This window comes from Tachysurus fulvidraco, chromosome 14 (assembly GCF_022655615.1).
Source record: "Tachysurus fulvidraco isolate hzauxx_2018 chromosome 14, HZAU_PFXX_2.0, whole genome shotgun sequence".
NCBI lineage: Eukaryota > Metazoa > Chordata > Actinopteri > Siluriformes > Bagridae > Tachysurus > Tachysurus fulvidraco.
Window position 1 is genome coordinate 22,557,020 of NC_062531.1, and position 20,107 is coordinate 22,577,126.

At 38.9% G+C, this 20,107-nt stretch overlaps 1 protein-coding gene across 3 annotated transcripts in view; it reads left to right on the forward strand.

The window, feature by feature from the left end:
• Positions 1–383: 383 nt before the first annotated feature.
• npy8br (neuropeptide Y receptor Y8b) overlaps positions 384–20,107 on the forward strand; it is a 20,445-nt gene continuing 721 nt past the window's right edge. Inside the window, exons 1-2 of one of the 3 annotated variants that reach the window (XR_003443834.2) lie at positions 384–520; positions 1,247–1,952. Coding sequence is in view for 2 of the 3 variants with exons in the window: in XM_027166784.2 (XP_027022585.1) it covers positions 13,004–14,131 (1,128 nt within the window). In the remaining variant the exon portion in view is untranslated. Of the gene's footprint in view, positions 521–1,246; positions 1,953–12,863 lie in introns of those variants that run through there. The other 2 variants (XM_027166784.2, XM_027166786.2) reach the window with 2 other exon arrangements.

A 20,107-nucleotide genomic window follows, 5' to 3' on the forward strand; every position in this document is an offset into this window, starting at 1 on the left:
TGCTCTGACAGCAAAAATTGAAGATTTTATATCAAAGCTTTAAAAATACTCAAAACTGGATTTCCACTCAAAACAAGAAGGTAATAAATAAACATTATTAAACGTGCAGCCAGTTAAATGGTGATTTTTAGCTACTCTACCGAATCCCTATATTTTTGAATATGACTCTAAACGACTCAGTGACTCACCAGCCATGAATCTCACCGCACGTCACTGATAACTATCATAAATATACGAAGTATCGTGTAGGTTGAAATGTTGACAAGTTCCGCGTTAAAACGAGTACATTTCAACGAATACAGGAAAAGAAAAAAAGAAAAAACAACAACGTGGATTCGTTAGTGCTTGAGAATCGATTCGCTCGTACGACTCTCTTAAAAGGAGTCGTTCAAACCAAAACGATTCGTTCTCGAATCGCTTGAAAAAGCGCTTTCCGTTTAGAGCGCGTTCTACTGCGAAACGCACCACTAGCCCAGGACACGGAGGAGAAACGGCTCATTACCTGTCCGAGAGGTAAATGGTAAGGAAATGAAATGAATTCGATAGATGAATTTGGTCTACAGACAGACAACCGAATGATATTAGTTTCTATCCAGGTAAAACGGTGCACTGGAGCGCGTGCGTTTCTGATAGACAGGGTCAGATTTATTATTATCATTATTATTATTTTTATTATTATTATTATTAAGATTTGCAGGTTAGATGTTTCTCAGTGCAGAAGGTGGGAAATGATCATGTTTTAGCAAGAATGTATGGTTTTGCAATGTGCATGTGTTTTGAAATCCGACAGATAGCAGAAACGTGCAAATGTTCAACCTCTTATGATGATTAAAAATAAATAAATTTTACATAACAATCATAAATTTAACCTTCTGCTGTAACAAAGTCAATGCAAACTCTCAGACTTCATTGATCCACTTCTAAAAACACAAGTTTTTATAACCATTGTTATATTTTCTCCTTTGTATAAAATACAGATCATTTTATTTTAGCATAATATTTGATTTGATTAGTTTGGCAAATGCATGCATGCATGTAACCTTATAAAAACCCCATCCACCCTAAACATACAAATGTATAACTTAAAAAAACTGAGCACAAATTCATATTTTGTCGTAGAAATCAATCGCATGTGTTGCTGATTTATATCACTCTAATTATATACACACACACTTGTCTGTACAAATGTTTTTTTTATTACAGGTTCCAGTTTTCAGATAGCTTTTGTTTTGTTTCCTGCACCTAGCATGCAGAAATCTGAGCGTGGCACCGATGCAACAGCGCAGGCTTTGATTCACACTTGATGCCTTCACACGTCCTTGTGGAAGAAAGTGAGAGAGACCGTGTTTGACAGGAGCATCATTTCACGCAGAGTCTTGGCTTGTCATTAGCAGCCAAACTAACACACACACACACACAGACACACACACAGACACAAATGCAAATCGTGTCATGCTGCACCACATAAAAACTGGAAACCGAATTTGATGTATGCTTCAGGAAGCAGGAACTGTCAGCTGTCTTGAAAAGAACTGCAGAAGATAAAGCAAAATGTACCGAGTTAGTCTCTCTTGTTGGTCATGTTACAGCTGACATATGGCTTCATTACAGATATTTACTTAACCGGATACATTTTGAAAAAAAAAAAAAAAAATCTCTCGGAGCTTTCTTTGTATATCATACGTGATAGATCTGTTTGAACTGGTGTTGCTTATCACACATTAACAGGTGTGGACATATGCCCTTGCCTCAGATCTCAGAATTACTTCTTTTATCCTTTTGTGTGTGTAATCGAAGGCAAAATCTATTTATTTATTTTCATAAGAGAGCCAAGGCCAACTCTAAAGTGGGCAAAGAAGGGGCCAAGGCTTCACCCAATGCCCATAAAACATTTTTTCAGTGTATTCAATTGAATGGAAAAATAATAATATTGAAGTGCTGAATTCTTTAGGCCTTTACAAGTGACATTTCTGTCAAAGGTGTGTGTAAAAGTGGTCTTTTATCATTGAGCTGGAAATCGGAAAAATCTCCCCGGTGAACGTTGTGGTTGATGGCATGATTGCAAGAATTATGTTCATGCCCATACTAGATTATCTCTGACAGCTAATCTTGACTCTTTTCTTTGGAGCTTTTTTTTTTTTGACTAAGTTATGCTTTTTCTTAAGGAGCAAGTTATGGATTTGTCTGGAGTGAATGTACATTTAATTTTTACCTCATTCACCTTTTTTTTATAAAAAGATAAATAAAAAAAATAAAGAAATAAAAACATAAAAAAAACAGGGGAAAAAATGCTAGTGTATGTATTTCCGGAAGTGGTCGGTCTTCACCTGTCGTGTGAGGATAGAGAGTGATTTAGTTGTTCGGACATCTAGAGGAAGTTCATTCCACCAACACCAGAAAAGAGTTAAGCTGTATGCCTCCCTCTTACCCTGAGAGATGGTGGGACCAGTCGAGCAGTGCTGGTAGATCTGAGGGACCGAGGTGCAGTGTGAGGAGCGATAAGAGCTTTGAGGTAAGAGGGAGCTGGTGTGTTTTTGGCTTTGTAGGCAAGCATCAGTGTTTGCCAGAAGAGCCAGTGGAGGGAGCGTAGCAGTGGTGCGGTATTTGAGAACTTGCAGTTTGAAAACAAGCATTTTGCATTTTGCATCATTTAAAGAGGACGAATTGCGTTCATGATTAGACCTCATGTGTAGTGAGGTGCAGTAGTCAAGTCTTGAAATGACAAGAGTCTGAACAAGTACCTGAGCAATCTTTGTGGATAAAAATGGCTGAATTTTTCTGATGTAGTAGAGAATAAACCAGACATGAGAATGTCACATTAGCAGCATTGGAGGAAAAGGACAGTTGATTGTCCATAGTTACCCCAAGGTCGTGGGCCGTGACTGAAGGGCGTAATCAGTAGCGATCACCAAAAAGAATCCTTCCAAATCCTTCCGATTTATTCAAACCACAGATAAACACAGTACCTGGATTGATGATGGCTCAGAAAGCTTTCGACTCTGCAGAGCAAAGTTTCATGTTCATATTTATAGTTTGGCGTATAATTACATTTAGTGATGCATGGACCATCGTGATCTGGATGTACTCCATGATTAATGATGCCTACGAGAGTAAAGCAGACTGCAAACTGGGCTCTGTGAATATGAAGAGACCGTACAGTGCAGTGATCAAATATTAGTTTACAAGGCGCAGTGAAAAAGTATACACAGGTTTCTGCATAACCTGAGAGCAGCTCAGTTCAGCGAGCACTGAACACTGAGACACCGACACATAACTTGGTGGAAGTGGTGTACGATTTTCAACATTTCTTGGATGGTTTAGAGATCTAAATTAAAGAAATACTTCTTGTGACCATTCGTGAAGGAGAAATCCATTCTTGTAGCGTCCTAGAAAGAACCGATATGAACGATCCAAGAATATTGAGCAGCATGATTTGTATGTGGTCTTGTTTTCGCTTTTTTTGCAGTTTCTCTAGAATCCTGGCTAAAATCACCAGCTTGTAGCTTCGGGTCACTTTCGGCTCTTGCACTTGCCTTCTATGGTCAGGTTGAAGGATGGATTGAAGGAGTCACTCTGAAGAACCATTTTGTCCAGTTAATAACAAACCAAAGGTTTTTCCCAGAGCTTAGCCCGAAACAACAGTTTTGAATAAAGCACAGGTTTGTTCAGAGTACAAAAGGTTCCTGGAAGTGTGAAAAACATATCAGACAGACCTTTGACTCTAGTCGAGGTGTTTGTTTACAAATGCGATTGATTGATGGATTGAACAGAATGCTATTTGGGTATAAAATCCATTGCTTTGACATGTAAATGCATCATTTTTTCCCCGCAGTTGTTTATTTAGTCTGTAGCATCCTTCGGGGGAAAACAAATAAAAATCACCCGAACCCTAATACATTACTTCCTGCATTCTGAAAAAAAGATTTATGGGAGTCATGTGTGACCTGAACTCTGATGTGAACATGCACTAGAGGCTGCCTCGTCTCACCTTACAGTATATACTGTACTGTAGATCCGCTCGCTTGGCTGTAGCTAATCAAACACATCACCATTAATGTGTCTAAATCCCTCAGCTCTCAATGGAACTGTTCATTAGTTCCTTGGTTGCTTTGTGCTTTGCGTTGATGCTGAGTCTTGTTGTTTTTTGCAGCGACAATTTTTTAATGTAGCACGTTGCATTTTTTTTTTAGAAACGAGAATGTGGAGCTTAAGTCGTTTATTGAGTTGCTTGTATTTCCAGTGTATACAGACACCCCCCCCCCAAAAAAAAACAAAAACAGAAACCTGTGCACACACACACTCAAACACAAACACTCTCTCTCTCTCTCTCTCTCTCTCTCTCTCTCTCTCTCTCTCTCTCTCTCTCTCTCTCTCTCTCTCTCTCTCACACACACACACACACACACCACTCACACACATTTGTCTTGTGAGGACCTCAGTAGCTGAAATGAAACCTTTTGTTTTAATTTAAAAAAAAAAAAAAGCTTGTGTCCCAACATGGAAACTGTGAGATATTCCTATACTTTGGTCATATTTTGTCTTCATCACACACACACACACACACACACACACACACACACACACACACACACACGCGCGCACGCGTTTGGTAACCAGCTTTGTTATGTGAGGTATTAAACTTTTGATACACTCATACTCTCGGACATGACACTTCCTTTTACCACCCTGATGGACTTCCTTTTACCACCTTGATGGACTTCCTTTTACCACCCCGATGTTGATTACTTTCTAATGAGACGAACCATTTTAACCTTACAGTTGACACATTATATGTTTTATCCATTTCATATTTCTTATCCTTAAGACTTGTTTAGTGTCTGTTATTACTTTCACTATAGCAGCTAGAAACACCAGGTCCCTTAGCAGAGTCTCTCTGATGGAGATATCGATTTGGGTTTCTTGATGAGGATAAAAATTGAACATGTTTTCTTTCTTTCTTTCTTTCACCAGTTTTGTTCTTTTTATAGCATTTTCTGGTAAAAAGGAATCATCTGTCCGTCAAATCGATCGCCTCAGACGACACGTCATTGTTGCAGCCTCAGTCAGTACCTGACAAGCCTGAGAGAAAAATCCATCGATTCTGTGATTTGGTCACATTATACTGCAGTAAATAGCATAGCATGAACCTTTTTCCATACTTTTTCTTTGGCCCCTTTACCTTCCAGCTCGACGATTGTGGTTAGACGTAACAAGAGAAACGAGCAGCGTCTCGAGCTTATCGTCGTCACATTCGAATGAGCTTCATGAGTTGGATGGATTTTTAATGGATTCGCTCGCACCCAGTGTGTTGTTAATCTTGTTATCTGCTTCCTGATAGACGTTTCACTTTTTTTTCCATACGGAAATGCGCCAGCGATGTCATGAATTTGTCTCTCGGAGAAGACGGATGGGACAAACGGCCTCTGTTCTGCTCCTCACGCCGGAACGGTTATACACGTTAACGTTAGTATTAGCATCAGGTTTAAGTTATGCACACTCATGCATTTAGTCGAGCAGAAATTATTCATCTGCACTGTTAAAGCGTGTAATCGAATGAAAGGGTCTTGAATCATGCAGTTATGCAATCAGCCAATCACGTGACAGTAGGGCAGTGTATAATATTATGTAGATACATTCCAAGAGCTTCACATCTGATATCAAAATCTCAGTGACTTTCACCATGGGATGGTCGTAGAAGCCAAATAAGCTGGTTTGAGTGTTATAAGGTTCTTAAGTCAATCAGTACCCAGAATAAACAAGCATATGATGGACCTTTAGCTGTAGATGTTCTACATATGATCTATGCCTGTAATATGGGCAGCGGTAGCTCAGTGGTTAAGGCATTGGACTACTATTTGAATCAAGCTGCCACTTCCGGGCCCCTGAACAAGGCCCTTAACCCTCAATTGCTCTGGATAAAGATGTCTGCCAAACAAAGCAAGAAACAGTCGACTGTACATCTACATCAACTTCAAAATGTGCCTCAGAATGCCTTTCTCTGCGTCTGTTAGTTAAGACTGCTTAATAATTAATTAGAAACCCGATTAAATTAAATAAGGTTTCTGTCTAATGGGCTTAGATCAATTCCATTCCATCCAGCGAGTGTTTGATGATTTAATGTGGAGATCAGAGGAGAATAGCCTAACCGCTTTTGGTTACAGAACAGTAACCGCTCTTTACAAACACGCTACACAGAAAAACAAGTCAGAACACAGGACTTGAGGCAGAACATGAGGCTTCATGAGGCACAGATTCAACAAAACTATATAGCCGAAAAACATTTTTTTGCCTTTCCCAGGACGACAGGGGTTTCCATACAAACAAACCTGGCAAACAAGCATGTCAAGGTGAAAGTCACTGAGATCACACATTCTGATGTCTAATGTGAATTTTAACTGGAGCTCTTGACCCACATGATTTATGCACCGTGATGCTTCCATACGCTCGGCACGAACGCGCAGCTGTGCAGGTGGATCTGCTATTAAAGAGGGCGGATAGCGAGTGTCGATTTTCTTTCTTTTTTTTTTTTTATCAGAATAAACTTCAGGAATCATTTAAAGAAGATCCTTATCGCCATTATCGCCAGGGTTTTAACGTGATGAATTATATTAGGGAACGTTACATTACGAACCGTTCCTGAGGCGGCGTATTTGACTTTTGTCTCTTATCCTTTTAAGCTCATGCACATGCATACAAACTGCAGTCTCTAAAAGGCTAAATGGTGTCAGTTTAAATGCAAATTCCTGTGTGGTGTTTGTCATTCGGACACCAGTCAGACTCTACAAGCCAGGCGATAAATCATGAGCTTAGGATTCACCGTCTGATTTCTTATTAAACCAAGGTGTGTGGAGGTTTCATGAGAATTTGAAGACATCCTTAGGGAGCCAGCGAGCGCAGGATTTGCCAGAAATTTAGATTCCCATCCATCCAGCTTCGAAACAGCTTCTCTAGACCATTTGTCACCTGTCCGAGTTTGTGAGCACTTTTTTATTAATCCTTTTTTTTTTTAGAATTGATTCCATTATCTATGAACTTTGGCGAGCAAAAAAAAAAAAAAAAAAAAAAAAAAAAAAAGAGGAAGTATTTAGATTCAAAAAGGATGAGAGAGATTAAAGAAAAAAAAGAGTGAGAGAGTTGATTAAATGGAGCCAGCTGAATGAACTGGCTCTCCACACACTGATTATAAGGAGTGACACGTTTAAACTGCGATCGATCCTCAGCTTCAGACTTCACAAAGTATCCTCAAGGAAACCTAATACAGCTTTAATACCGAGATTCGTATCATCCCGACTCCGTTCATACGTCTTCGGTTATTTAAAATACGAACGCAGGCAGAAGAAGTGGATTAAAATAAAAGATTCCGTTTCTTTCGTTCCCTTAAAAAAAGAAATCTAAAAGCCACCAGTGCTGATAAACATTTAAATCATTTCATTTGATACATCATGCATTTTGATGACCGCTCGTGATTTCATAAGCAAGCATCCGAGCGCATGTTATTATCCGAGTCCCAGATTGAATTATTGCTGGGAATATTGGACAGCTGCACCCTGTCTACTTGTTAAAACGCTTCTTTCCTGCTAAATAGAATGAAACGAGGCTTTTAGCATTTTCTAATTCGTTTTTTATAATCTCCTTTAATAAATAAAACAGGCAGTCGTACTAATAATTCTATTTCTTTAATATTATAGCTTTGTCAAAAACAAGTTATTCATATAGAGCATTAAAGGTGGGGTCTCCGTTGTTTGAAAGCCAATGTTGACATTTGAAATCACCAAAACAAACACGCCCCTAACCCAAATGGGTGTCACACTTGTATTGATAGCTCCGCCCCCACATACACCAGACAAGTATAACCCAAGTATAACGCAGACAACTATTATGGCGGAACCTGCTGGGGCAGCTGGCCGAGGGGATATTTTTAACAATAAATGAACTCAATGAGTAATACTATGGCAATACAAATGTGTTTTTGTAGTACTGTGTGTTGTACCGTGAAAGCTTTAGCTCCGTTTCACGCGGAAGACTCCAGCGCTGGAAAGCTGATCCTATATTAACACGGCTCCTACTTCTTGCCTTATCGTAAACCTTTTTTCACTTCCTTTCTTTGTTTTCATCCGCCACGTCAATGTTAAAACCGCTTTCTGCTAATGTCACACATGTGCACTGAACACTCTCTCCGCTGCATATTGACAAAACACGCCCCTTTCTGCTCATTGGCTACACCTTTGTTTTGTTTTTGTTTTGTTTGGCGGCCCAACGCAGTTTTCTGAAGCATTTCTCAAACAACGGAGACCCCACCTTTAATTATAGGTGTGTGATGCAATGCCATTATCAGATCTACTGATCTATATCTGTATTAAACCTGAAAACGTGGTCATGGCCTGACGTGTCGTGTCGATCATATTTATAGTGCAGTCTGAATACGGTCTTGTCTATTTCCTAAGTTTTGTTTTCGTTTGTTGCACTGAAAAACCGAACACGGGGTCAGTCAGGTTTGACTAGATGAAATTATTCAGCGTGAACGTGTTCAATTCGAGTACTATTAAATGTAGGCGTTTAAAGTGGACATGGGAGATTAGTGTACTGTATGAGTAATGTGGCTGCTTCATAAAACTAGTACCAAGGCTTTGATTCTCAGTTCAGGTCTGAGTTCGATTTGAAAATACACCATCAGTTCACGCTGGATGTCTGAACCCCAATTTGTGTTAATGTTACTCATTTCACAACTGTGGAACTGACGTACGCGTTAGAAAGGAGAACCTCGAATTGGCATCATTCAATGTGTCTGACCATGTGCCATTGGAGCAGTGGGGCAGGGGTGGGCTTAGCCCCACCGGAATATGGGTCTTGCCCACCCAATCAAAGTGTGATAGGGAAAAATAACATCATACAAAATAACCAAATAACAAAGCAGCACGATTTCTAACCTCTTCTGTGTGGGCAGTTTACAGCCAATAGACAACGATCTATCTGCACCAGCCCAGTTCTATTAAAGCCCTGCCGCATCAGCATCTGACATTTCTTAGATCGTAATTGATGTGCAGCAGCTAATGAAAGCTTTATAGATCATTTGACCGACGTTAAATTTGATTACGTTTATTTGACTGTAGTTACAACTTCATGTATTGTGCGATGTATCGTTTTTAATCCTATGAAGCAATACTAGTGATGCTTCTGTCTCTGTTGCAAGCACATCAGATGATACAGCTAATTCCAGTTTACAAGCACTGCTCCTGCCCAGTCCTCAGCAAGTGCCCCAATGCAGACCCATCTCTCAGCTATTTCAGCTCCAGTACAGGCAGTTAACGATTTTAGTAACGGCCCATCCCAGCCAATATTAGTTAATCACACATTTAATGTGCTTTTGGTAATATATTTCGCTCATTTCGCTCGATTCCAGCTAACGCACACGACCATGTAGGACATATGCCACTACTGACGAGAAGGATGTTGTAATAACTTGCCCTAGATTTAACAACTGGAAAGCAGAAGGTTGGTGGAGGATCAGGCTTGTGTGTGTGGGTGTGTGTGTGTGTGGGCTTTATCACTGATCGCACACCTATTATTTGTTCCAGACCACCCTAATATAATTGGCTGGAATCTGCCCTGGTGTGAACTCTCGTCTGACGTCTCACTGTGTCCCTCGTTAATGGGAGCACCATCATTCTGTGGAACTACATTCGGTTCCTAACGTTACATCTGTATGATATTAAAGCAGTGGTATTATAACCATTGCTTGTTTGCTTCTCAAAATATAAAGCCAGTCCATTTTCCCCGTAGAAAATGGGACAGTGTAAACATACGAATTCTTTTCTTTACAAAATTTTAGTGATCGAAGATAATCAAATTATGAACAAGCGCTGGGGGCATCTCAGATCGCCTGGGTTTGAAGATAGAAATATTTGTGTGAAAATCAACAAAAACTGATTTTGGTTTTTTTTTTGGAACTTTTCATCCAGTGTTGTATAAAGTACTAGAAAGCAATACTTGAGTAAAAGTACAAGTATCGTACTAGAAAAAGACTTCGGTAGAAGTAAAAGTCACCTTTTAGGATATTACTCAAGTAAAAGTCTTAAAGTATCTGATATTTACTGTACTTATGTATCAAAAGTTATTTTCTGATATTTAATGTACTTAAGTATTTGAAGTAAAAGTAAAAAGTAAAATTTCAGTGATTTTCGGTAGGCATAAGAGACACTTCATCTGGTAGGAAGAATCTTTCATTCCAATGTACAGAAACATTTCTTGCAAATACGGCCACGGGTGTATAACGTTATCTTCTTCACCCTGTTCACCGAGTTCATCACTATCGTCGTGTTGGTCGGCTACGATAACGGGAGGTCCTCCAGCAGGTGCTTCCACGGCGGTTTCAGTTGTGCTTCCTCCTCCTTTGGCAACATTACGGAGCGCGTAATGCAAGCTAGGAGCAGTGATTCGCCAAACCTCCCTTATTGCAGTCGCACACATTTCTTCTGATTTTATTTTGTAGTAACGAGTAACAAAGATGAATTATATCGGAGTACAAGTATACATTTTATCTAGGAAATGTAGTAGAGTGAAAGTGAAAGTGAAATAAATTTAAATAGCGATATGTGAAATTTCTACTACAGTACGGTAACGAAGTATTTGTACTCCGTTACATTACAACACGGACTGCATCTAGTCGGCTAGGTACAGCACTGAGTGTCTGCTTTCATATGAGCTTCATATTAACCATCAGTGTGGAGTAGAACATGACAGACACATTCACCTCTTGACATGGACACAGCCAACAACAACGCAACCTTGACATGATCAACAACATGAAAAGATCAGCTTCATATCTGACTGCTTTCTCTCAAGCTTACATGAAAGCATGTCATCTAACCGTAGGATGTCATTCGTACTGTAATAGTGGGCGGTTTCTTTATAAATATGAACAAAGTCATGCCTGTGAGTTTATAATGTCTAGTTTACAGCATGACAACGTAATTATCGCTTGTTCCTTTCTTTTTTATCAATCAAATGTGTGGCATAAAGCTGAAATCGAAAAGGTCTAGTATCAACACGGACGTCCGAGGAGAAAAGGAATGACATCGAGACGTCGCCGTTTCTCTCAGCCGGATAATCGATGGGTTGAAAAACACGAAACGACATTGAGTTGCAAATCACATTTAGTGTTTTTTTTCTACAACTCTCACGACACTCCGCGTCGTATGCCTCCGGACTGTTGCTAACAATTTATGATATTGTGTTTCTTCCTTCAGCTCAATTTATTCTTAACTATATCTGTACAATGTGATAGAACAAGAAAGGAGGGGAAAAGTGCAACCTGAAAAAAAAGTGGAGTTTTTTAACAGGGCTTGATTCGATTGAGAATTCCCATTGCGAGAGATATCAGAAAAAGAAGATTTAATTGTAAATTTAAAACTGTAATAAAAACCTACAGCCACTAAGACTTATACTCCTTACTATAAATGTAACCCTTCATGACTATACGTTCTATAGCAGGGGTATTCAATTAAAATTCAAAGAGGTCCAGTTACTAAAATTTCCCCCCAGCAAAGGTCCGAATCTTACATTGTCACCTAAAATAGTGCACCCTCATGTTAATAATATCAATAACGCACATACATTTCTATATAATTTATTGTTAAATTTCAAGTGATTTCACAGTCTGAACTTGAATGGAAAACAATCCTGTAGTTGTCTTTACTACACGTCAAGTAACAGACAACAGACACTGAATTTCTTCTGAATAAAAATAAATAAAAAGTGCAAACACAGCTTTGTGCAGCCTGAACTTAGGGCCTATATTTCAAGCAATGTAAAACATTCAGAATCTTTTTTTTAAATATTAACTACATTAATAACACAGGAACCTTAGGCAAAAGAACATTTCAAGCTGTTTTGAGCAGCTCCCTTTTTCCTCTCTCCTTTCCATCTTCCGTTCCTAGTGAGAGAAATGGACATGTAACTGTCCTGCCAGCGGTTTGAATCTTAATTGTCCTGCCAGCGTAATTAGGTGCATTACTGCCACCTTCTGCTCTGGAGTATAGAACAGAAACAATCTGTTTTTGGCTTGGCTTTTGATGACGCTCTTGTCGCAATAACTGCCATACTGTCATAATAGATTAACTGCACATGAACGAAAGATTAATCTTTTTATTAATATAAAAAGAGCTTATATAATCTTATAATATTAGATTATAATAAGGAGATGCTTAATATGATAATATTAGAATTTTAACGGGTCCGGGCAGACCCGTCACTCGGTCCGGATCCGGACCGCGGTCCGCCATTTGGTGATGCCCGTTCTATAGTGTTTACATCAGTGGGTAATTTTAGACTGAATAAAAAGAGAACAATGAGAACTTTGTCTGGATTTTCTGCGACATTCGCAATGAACTTGTTCTTGGTCTTGATTCCGACAACAACGTTTGATGTCCATCTGATGTTACGCGGTGTTTTTTTAAGGATAATTACAGTCTGTCTTGTCAAGTGTTTAGGAGACAGCTTGCGATAAAGGAGATATTCTCACATCCAGAGAAGGTGTGATTTTGTCACTTCTAGTCGATGATGTCGAGGTAATTACAGAACATAGCTTTTGAATCGTTGCCTTATTTGGTGGAAAATAACATGTAAAACAAAAGAACGGTCAGACATCCTGTAAAGCTCTGATTCTTTTGTAAGCTTAATTTGGCCTAAAGGTGAACTAGACAGTGCTCTTGGATCATGTCATATTTGACGTTTCCTGCTCTGGATAATAACCTCTACACCTCCTGTCCCTGTCTGACTTCCTCTGTTAGTGAGATCTCACGCTTGAATCATGTCATAGATCATCCTTTCGCAGTATGCTCTAATAAGCTTTTCTTTTATTCCAGATCGCACCAGTGTTCCATCAAGCGCTGCAAAATGAGATGTCTTGGGAACTGAAATTAAATTAGATCCTGGAAATCAGAAGTGCATATACAGCTTGGTTTTTATTTGGATCAGCGCCTGTGGTTTGGATGAACAGACGGTGATGGAGGGCGGCCGCTCTAATAACAGCACGCAGCCCTCGCTGGGGTGGGATGTGATGGAGGTTTGCCCACTCTCAATGGGTGGCACTACCTTCCTGATCATGGCCTACAGCACCATGCTGGCTGTGGGCCTGGTGGGAAACTCCTGCCTTGTCCTGGTTATCCTGCGCCAAAAGGAAATGCACAACGTGACTAACATCTTCATCGCCAACCTTTCCAGCTCCGACATCCTCATGTGCATCATATGCTTGCCCAGTACCATCACCTACACACTGATGGACAGGTGGATTCTAGGATTAGCTCTTTGCAAATTGACTTCGTTCGTCCAGTGTCTGTCCGTCACGGTCTCCATTTACACCTTGGTGCTGATCACACTGGAAAGGCATCAGCTCATCATCCACCCTACTGGCTGGAAGCCTGTGCTTGGACACTCGTACCTGGCTGTGGCTGTCACCTGGATTATGGGATGCTTTGTCTCACTGCCCTTCTTTTCCTTCACCTACTTGGAAGACTTGACGGCCCACAACCTCACCATGCCCACAAATCCTTCTGATGATCACCTGGTCTGCATGGAAAGGTGGCCATCGGAGGGGAACCGTTTAGCGTACACTACATCCATTCTGGTCTTTCAGTACTGCCTGCCTCTTTCACTCATCAGCATCTGCTACTTGCGCATTTTTCTGCGCCTCAGCCAGCGCAGAGACATTATCGAGAGGACACAGGATGCACGGCAACGGAACGCAAAACACTCCCGGCGCATCAACGTAATGCTAGTCTCCATCGTAGCCCTGTTTGCCCTGTGCTGGCTGCCGCTGTACGTCTTCAACACCATTTTCGACTGGAACCACGACATCCTCACGTGGTGCCACGACGCAGTCTTCTCTGTGTGTCACCTCATTGCCATGGCTTCAACGTGCGTCAACCCCATTATCTACGGCTTTCTCAACAACAACTTCCAGAAGGAGCTGAAGTCACTGCTGTACCAGTGTCGATGCTCAGGGGTCCCGAGGAGCTACGAGAGCTTCCCTCTGTCAACCGTCAGCACCGATATGACGAAAGGCTCTGTTCTCAGCAACGGCTCTGACAGCATTGCTGTCTCACCTCAACAGCAAGAGAAAGAGTGTTTGTAAATAAGTACCTCGTGTAAATTAGACTGAGCTACAGCTGTTGGCTAAGTTACATAGGCTCAGATATTATTTGGAAAACAAACATGGTTCCATATCTCTATAAACCTGATCCTATAAATTGGATTGCACTGCATTGCTAAACAAGGCTCATACATCATCATCAGCTAACTGCTTGGTCGAATTTGAAGATGATGATCAGTTGCATCACTTATTTTCAAAAATGTTCCTTATGATCTGAGGTCATTGTGTAAATACTGAAGATTATATTTTCTTGGCTAGATGACAAAACTCTCTTCAACTCACCTTAAAAAGTATAGAATGAACTTAAAAGGTAAGTTTCACCTGTTAGTCACGAAGTAGAGCGTTATATGCTAAAGTACGTTGTGTAACTGAGATTGTAGTCCTATGAAGACGCTAAACGCTTATTTACAAAATATGGTGGGGGAGGGGCTCCTCGTGTAACCGATGGAAACATGGCTGTCATCTGAAAACAGCAACGTTTTAAGAAAAGGCATACAGGGGTGGAAAGTAATGGACCTACGACGAGGATGTGTACGAGCGGAAAGACATGCATGCTACAGCGCTACAGTAGTATAACCAGCAAGCGACAGTGTTACGTTAAGGGGCGGGGCTACACATCCAAATGAAGTTCTCTGCATCGGTCAGGAAAACAACGCAGCTATCTAAAAGATTTCTGAAAGACCTTTACCTGAGACCTTGCCAGAAAAACTCAGTGTTTCTTTGGTTTAAAAATGTGAATGTAAACCAAATTTTTTTTTTATTTCAAAAAACAAAATGTATTCCATTTAAGTCTACTTCACCTCCTTTTTCTTTTTTTTTCCTGCACAGTGTGATTCACTATGATCACGTACCGATTCGTAGATCAGCAGAAGGTCACGAGGCCAAAAGTGTAAATATAAAACCGCAGCATGCCATTAGCTTAGAATTCGTTTGAATTAAACGAGCTACGTGTTTGTTCGTTCAGTGATAATGAAAGCTGACACAGCAAAAGCCCTTAATTAATTCATTATCAAATCCATAGTATAATATCTACGTTGTAAGGTGACCAAATCCGATCGATCGTTTGCATCGCAATCACATTTGCTTGAATATTCACATTGGCTGTTAGCTAGCTAACGATAGCATGCAATGGGCCTCATTTGTCAATATTGTCTTTGGAGGCCAAACCGAACTAAAAATTCCCATCAGATTTAATACATTTAATGCTTTAGTGCTAGTAATGCTGTTTTTACTTAGTACTCGTGTGCTTTATAATGTGTGTCTGTAATCGCTAAGAAATGACCTACAATTTTTGAGGCACAGCTAGTTTACATTTGGCCACGCCCACTAAACTCCAGAAAAGTCCCAAAACAACAAACCGGCGATTAAAATGTGGACGAGCAAGAAATCCTTAACACAGCATGTGCTAAAGTTACAAAAACGACTACCTTGTTTCTGTTTTATATATAAATTTAATTCTATAACTCCGAGTATCTTCATTTTTGTTTTCATTTATAATTTGTTTTGTAATGCGGCCTTTCAGGTCATTAACGTGAAACAACCAGATGTCACAAAATGTTCATCAAATTTGTGCATGCACTTGTTAGGTGTGGAACGTTGATATAAAAGCGCAGTAACTCGTCACTCATCTGCCTGTTGGAGGAAAAAGTCTTTATCTGTAAAACGATGAACTCTCATTCCAAATATACAGCTTATATACACCACTGAAGCTTATTTTGTCTCACGTGATGCATATATTAACATACACGCTTTCACAGCTCCAGGGTTCGGTCTTGAATGTGTAGAGCTTTCTCCATTTGTCTCAAACTTCATGCCAGCAGGTGAACTGGTTCCTCTGAATTAATGCTCAGTGTGGGAAATGATTGGTGGCCCATCCAGAGTTTATATTCCTGCCTCGTCTTCATGAAAATCCTTACTGTAAAGAGTTGACTTAAAATTAAAGACAAGATCCTAGTAAAGATAAAAGCCTCTTAAGGGCTTATAAGATGAAAAAGTCTTAGGAGTAGTGAGGAGGACATTTAATAGTCTTAAGAGTTTCTTTATCAGAGAAGAAAATAACCGAAAGGTGAAGAGGGATAATAATTAATAGTGATGGTGAGTTAATAAGATGATACAGATTAGATCATGTAGAGATTACTTTTGTGACCAATCATATTAGAGATAACATCTCCGATATATATATATATATATAGAGATGTTTACATTTAGAGATACACTAACATTGCAGAAATGATAGAATTTGTCTCTATGACATTTCTACGCTGTGTCTGAGAATCTACATTTAAATTTACAACACATTTATAACATACAGATGTTAGAACATCTACTGTATAATATGATCGGTCACGAACGTAATCCCTGCACGAGATAGTCTAAAATATCTTAACATACGTACAAAGTGAAGGCTTATAATAGACCAGATTTTAAAAACTCTCCTTTTTTATTTATTTGTTTTTTTTTTATTAGACAGCCAATCACAGTCTTCAAAGGAATGTGTCATACCTAGTAACGGGGTTAGGCTCCGCCTCCTCTCTAAGATAAAAGTGTTTGTATTTTCTTATCTCAGAGTTGCTCTGTGATTCGTCCTGAATCACTCTTAAGATAAGAAAAAAATGGATTAAGTTAGATCAGGAGCTCTGTTAAAAGCTTTATGAAACGAGCCCAGATCTCACAGGGAGGGCAGAATGATTTTATCCCTCAAGCAGTAAAGTTATTCATAGTGCAGTTTGCTGGCCTGGGACATGATGTGACGAGCTACGAGGGAAACGTGTGTATCTTAAATGGAGGGAAAGCGGTAACTATAAACAAACTGTTCGAGCGATTGTGAGATTACTGTGTAGCTTGCCGGCCGCTGTGCTGTACATCGAGTGTGTTTTATTAATCTCTAATTGTGTTGATATATTAATACTAATCAAAGTGTTTTAGTAATATCAAGGGACACTATAAAACATCATGCCCTATTGAGGGTTTTTCAGTCTGTTCATGATTAGAATTAATCCACTATTTATACCCAGTTTATTGATCTTTATCCATGCTTATTTGGTGTGTGTGTGTGAATGTGTGTGTTTTTGCTCACTGCTTTTGTCACAAATCTCTGCGGTCCTTCTGGCACAGCTGTCGGCGCTGATGGTTTTTAAAATGGTCTGCAGTCCTTAATTTGCAGTGCTGTCATTCATTTGCTGATTTTGTTCAGATATAAAGCTTATTTTTAAGCACAAACCACCCACGAGCTACATTCCCTCACACACACACATACACACATACACACATACACACGCCCTGCCAGAAAGATACAGCCCTGGTCCCTACAAATGAAATTGATTCAGAGATGATTTTTCATATTTCCGAACACTACAGCACAAGAAGAAGTTACAGGTGTACCAGTTACTACACAATAGTGTGTTATATGTAATAACATGTAATGTCAGTAATATGACATTGAGTGTAACGCGTAATAAAAAAGGAGCTGATTGAGACGCAGCCTCAGACATTTTTATGCCACACGTGTTGCGTAGGTTTGCTAAGAAACATCCAACAATACAATAGTAAGGCATTAAAAAATAACAGTAGCACAAACAAAACAATACATTTGTATTAACAAAGATAAATAATATGATTAATAGTGAAGAAGAGGAAAAATTGAAACATGATATGGACATTATATCAGCATATGATCTAGTGAGAAGCTCAGCACTGCTACATGCTGTACACATTATATACACCATTTATTATACACACGCACACACACACACACACACACACACACACACACACACACACATATATACAGACAGACAGACAAGGTAGTTAGCAACCCTTATTAATTAGGATAAAAGTACAGACAGTAGGGAGTGATTTTAGTTAGTGAATGAATGGATGTGTGACTGACTGAGTGAATGATTAAGTAAATAACTGAATGAATGATTAAGTGAATAACTGATTGAGTGAATGAGTAGATGATTAAGTGAACGAGTGAATGATTGAGTGAATGATTAAGTGAATAAGTGAAATACTGGATGAATGAATGATTAAGTGAATAAATTAATGAATGATTAAGTGAATATTTGAATGAGTGATTAAGTGAATGAATGAATTAGTGAATGAATGAGTGAATCATTAAGTGAGCGAGTGAAGGATTAAGTCAATGATTAAGTGAATAATTGAAATACTGGTTGAATGAATAAGTAAGTGAATAACTGAATGAATGAGTGAATGAATGACTGAGTAAATGATTCAGTGAATGAGAGTGATTGAATAAATGATTAAGTGAATAAGTAAAATACTGGATGAATGAATGATTAAGTGAATAACCGAATGAGTGATTAAATGAATGAATGAGTGAATGAATGAATGAGTAAATGATTAAATGAGCGAGTGAATGATTAAGTGAATAATTGAATGAATGACTGAATGATTCAGTGAATGAGAGTGATTGAATAAATGATTAAGTGAATAAGTGAAATACTGGATGAATGAATGATTAAGTGAATAACTGAATGAGTGATTAAGTGAATGAATGAGTGAATGAATGAATCAGTAAATGATTAAGTGAACGAGTGAATGATTGAGTAAATGACCGAATGAATGATTAAGTGGAGGGCCGGATGAATGAATGAATGATTAATGAGTGAATAAGTAAAAGACTAATTGACTGAATGAATGAATGAATGAATGAATGAATGAATGAAAGAGCAAGTGAATAAGTAAATGAATTTGTGAATTATTAAGTGAATGAGTGTGTTAATGAATGATTGAGTGACTGTGTGAATGATTGAGTGAGTGAGTGTGTGAATGATTTAGTGAGTGAGTGAGTGAGTGAGTGAGTGAGTGAGTTAAAGATCTCTATATCAGTTCCATTGCTTTGTGCTGCTTTGAAATATTTCTGTGCAATAATAACCAGGTGCCTGCTTATCATCAACAAATATTTAGATCTTTGTGTACATACACAGGTGTGTGTGTGTGTGTGCGTGTGTGTGTGTGTGTGTGTGTGTGTGTGTGTGTGTGTGTTAATATACCTGTAAAATCTGACCTGTAATAAACCGATACCTACATTATATTTTTGTACTATAACTCTGAGTGTGTGTTTTATCGTGATCTTATGTATTGCTCAACACAAATCATTTTAATATCAAGCTGATGATCGATTTTAGAATAAACTCTCTATCTATCTAACATCTAGTAAAGTGTAACTTCTGATGGTTCCCTTCTTCCTGGCCTACGTAAATAAGGTAGAAGGTGAAAATCGAGTCGTTTATAGTGTCTGTGGTATAATAATTATAATTTCACTGATGTACTCGCAAAAGGATTTAGGTTTAAACTCCCCTGTGATTTATTATGGTATGTTTTGTTCTAAATGAATATATCTGACTGCTTTATGTAACACAGTGCAGGATTAAACAATCAGGACGGTTGCCGTGTCAGTTTGGAAGCAGATCGAAAGAAAATTAAATAAATGTAATAATCTCTGTGATAACAATTTCAAAACTTCTCTGCATTATTCCGGGGATTATTCACTTATTTACAGGTGAAAACGCTTGTGTCTTCCCTCTCTCTCTCTCTCTCTCTCTCTCTCTCTCTCTCTCTCTCTCTCTCTCTCTCTCTCTCTCTCTCTCTCTTAACCCTGTCTGTGTCTCTCATTCTCTCACCCTTTTACATTACATTTAGCAGACACCGTTATCCAGAGTGAATGACATTTTTATTTCAATTTATACAACTGAGCAATTGAAGGTCAAGGATGTCAATAGTCCAGCACCCTAACCACTTAACCTCTCTCTCTCTCTCTCTCTCTCTCTCTCTCTCTCTCTCTCTCTCTCTCTCTCTCTCTCATTCACTATAAAAAATCTTCCATAATAATAATAACCCAAATGTCATGTAAATCATTTCTCAGTATAACTATCATAAATTTATATTACTGTTAATAATAAGCTACAGTTGGTTTATGGTGCCTTTTTTTTTTTT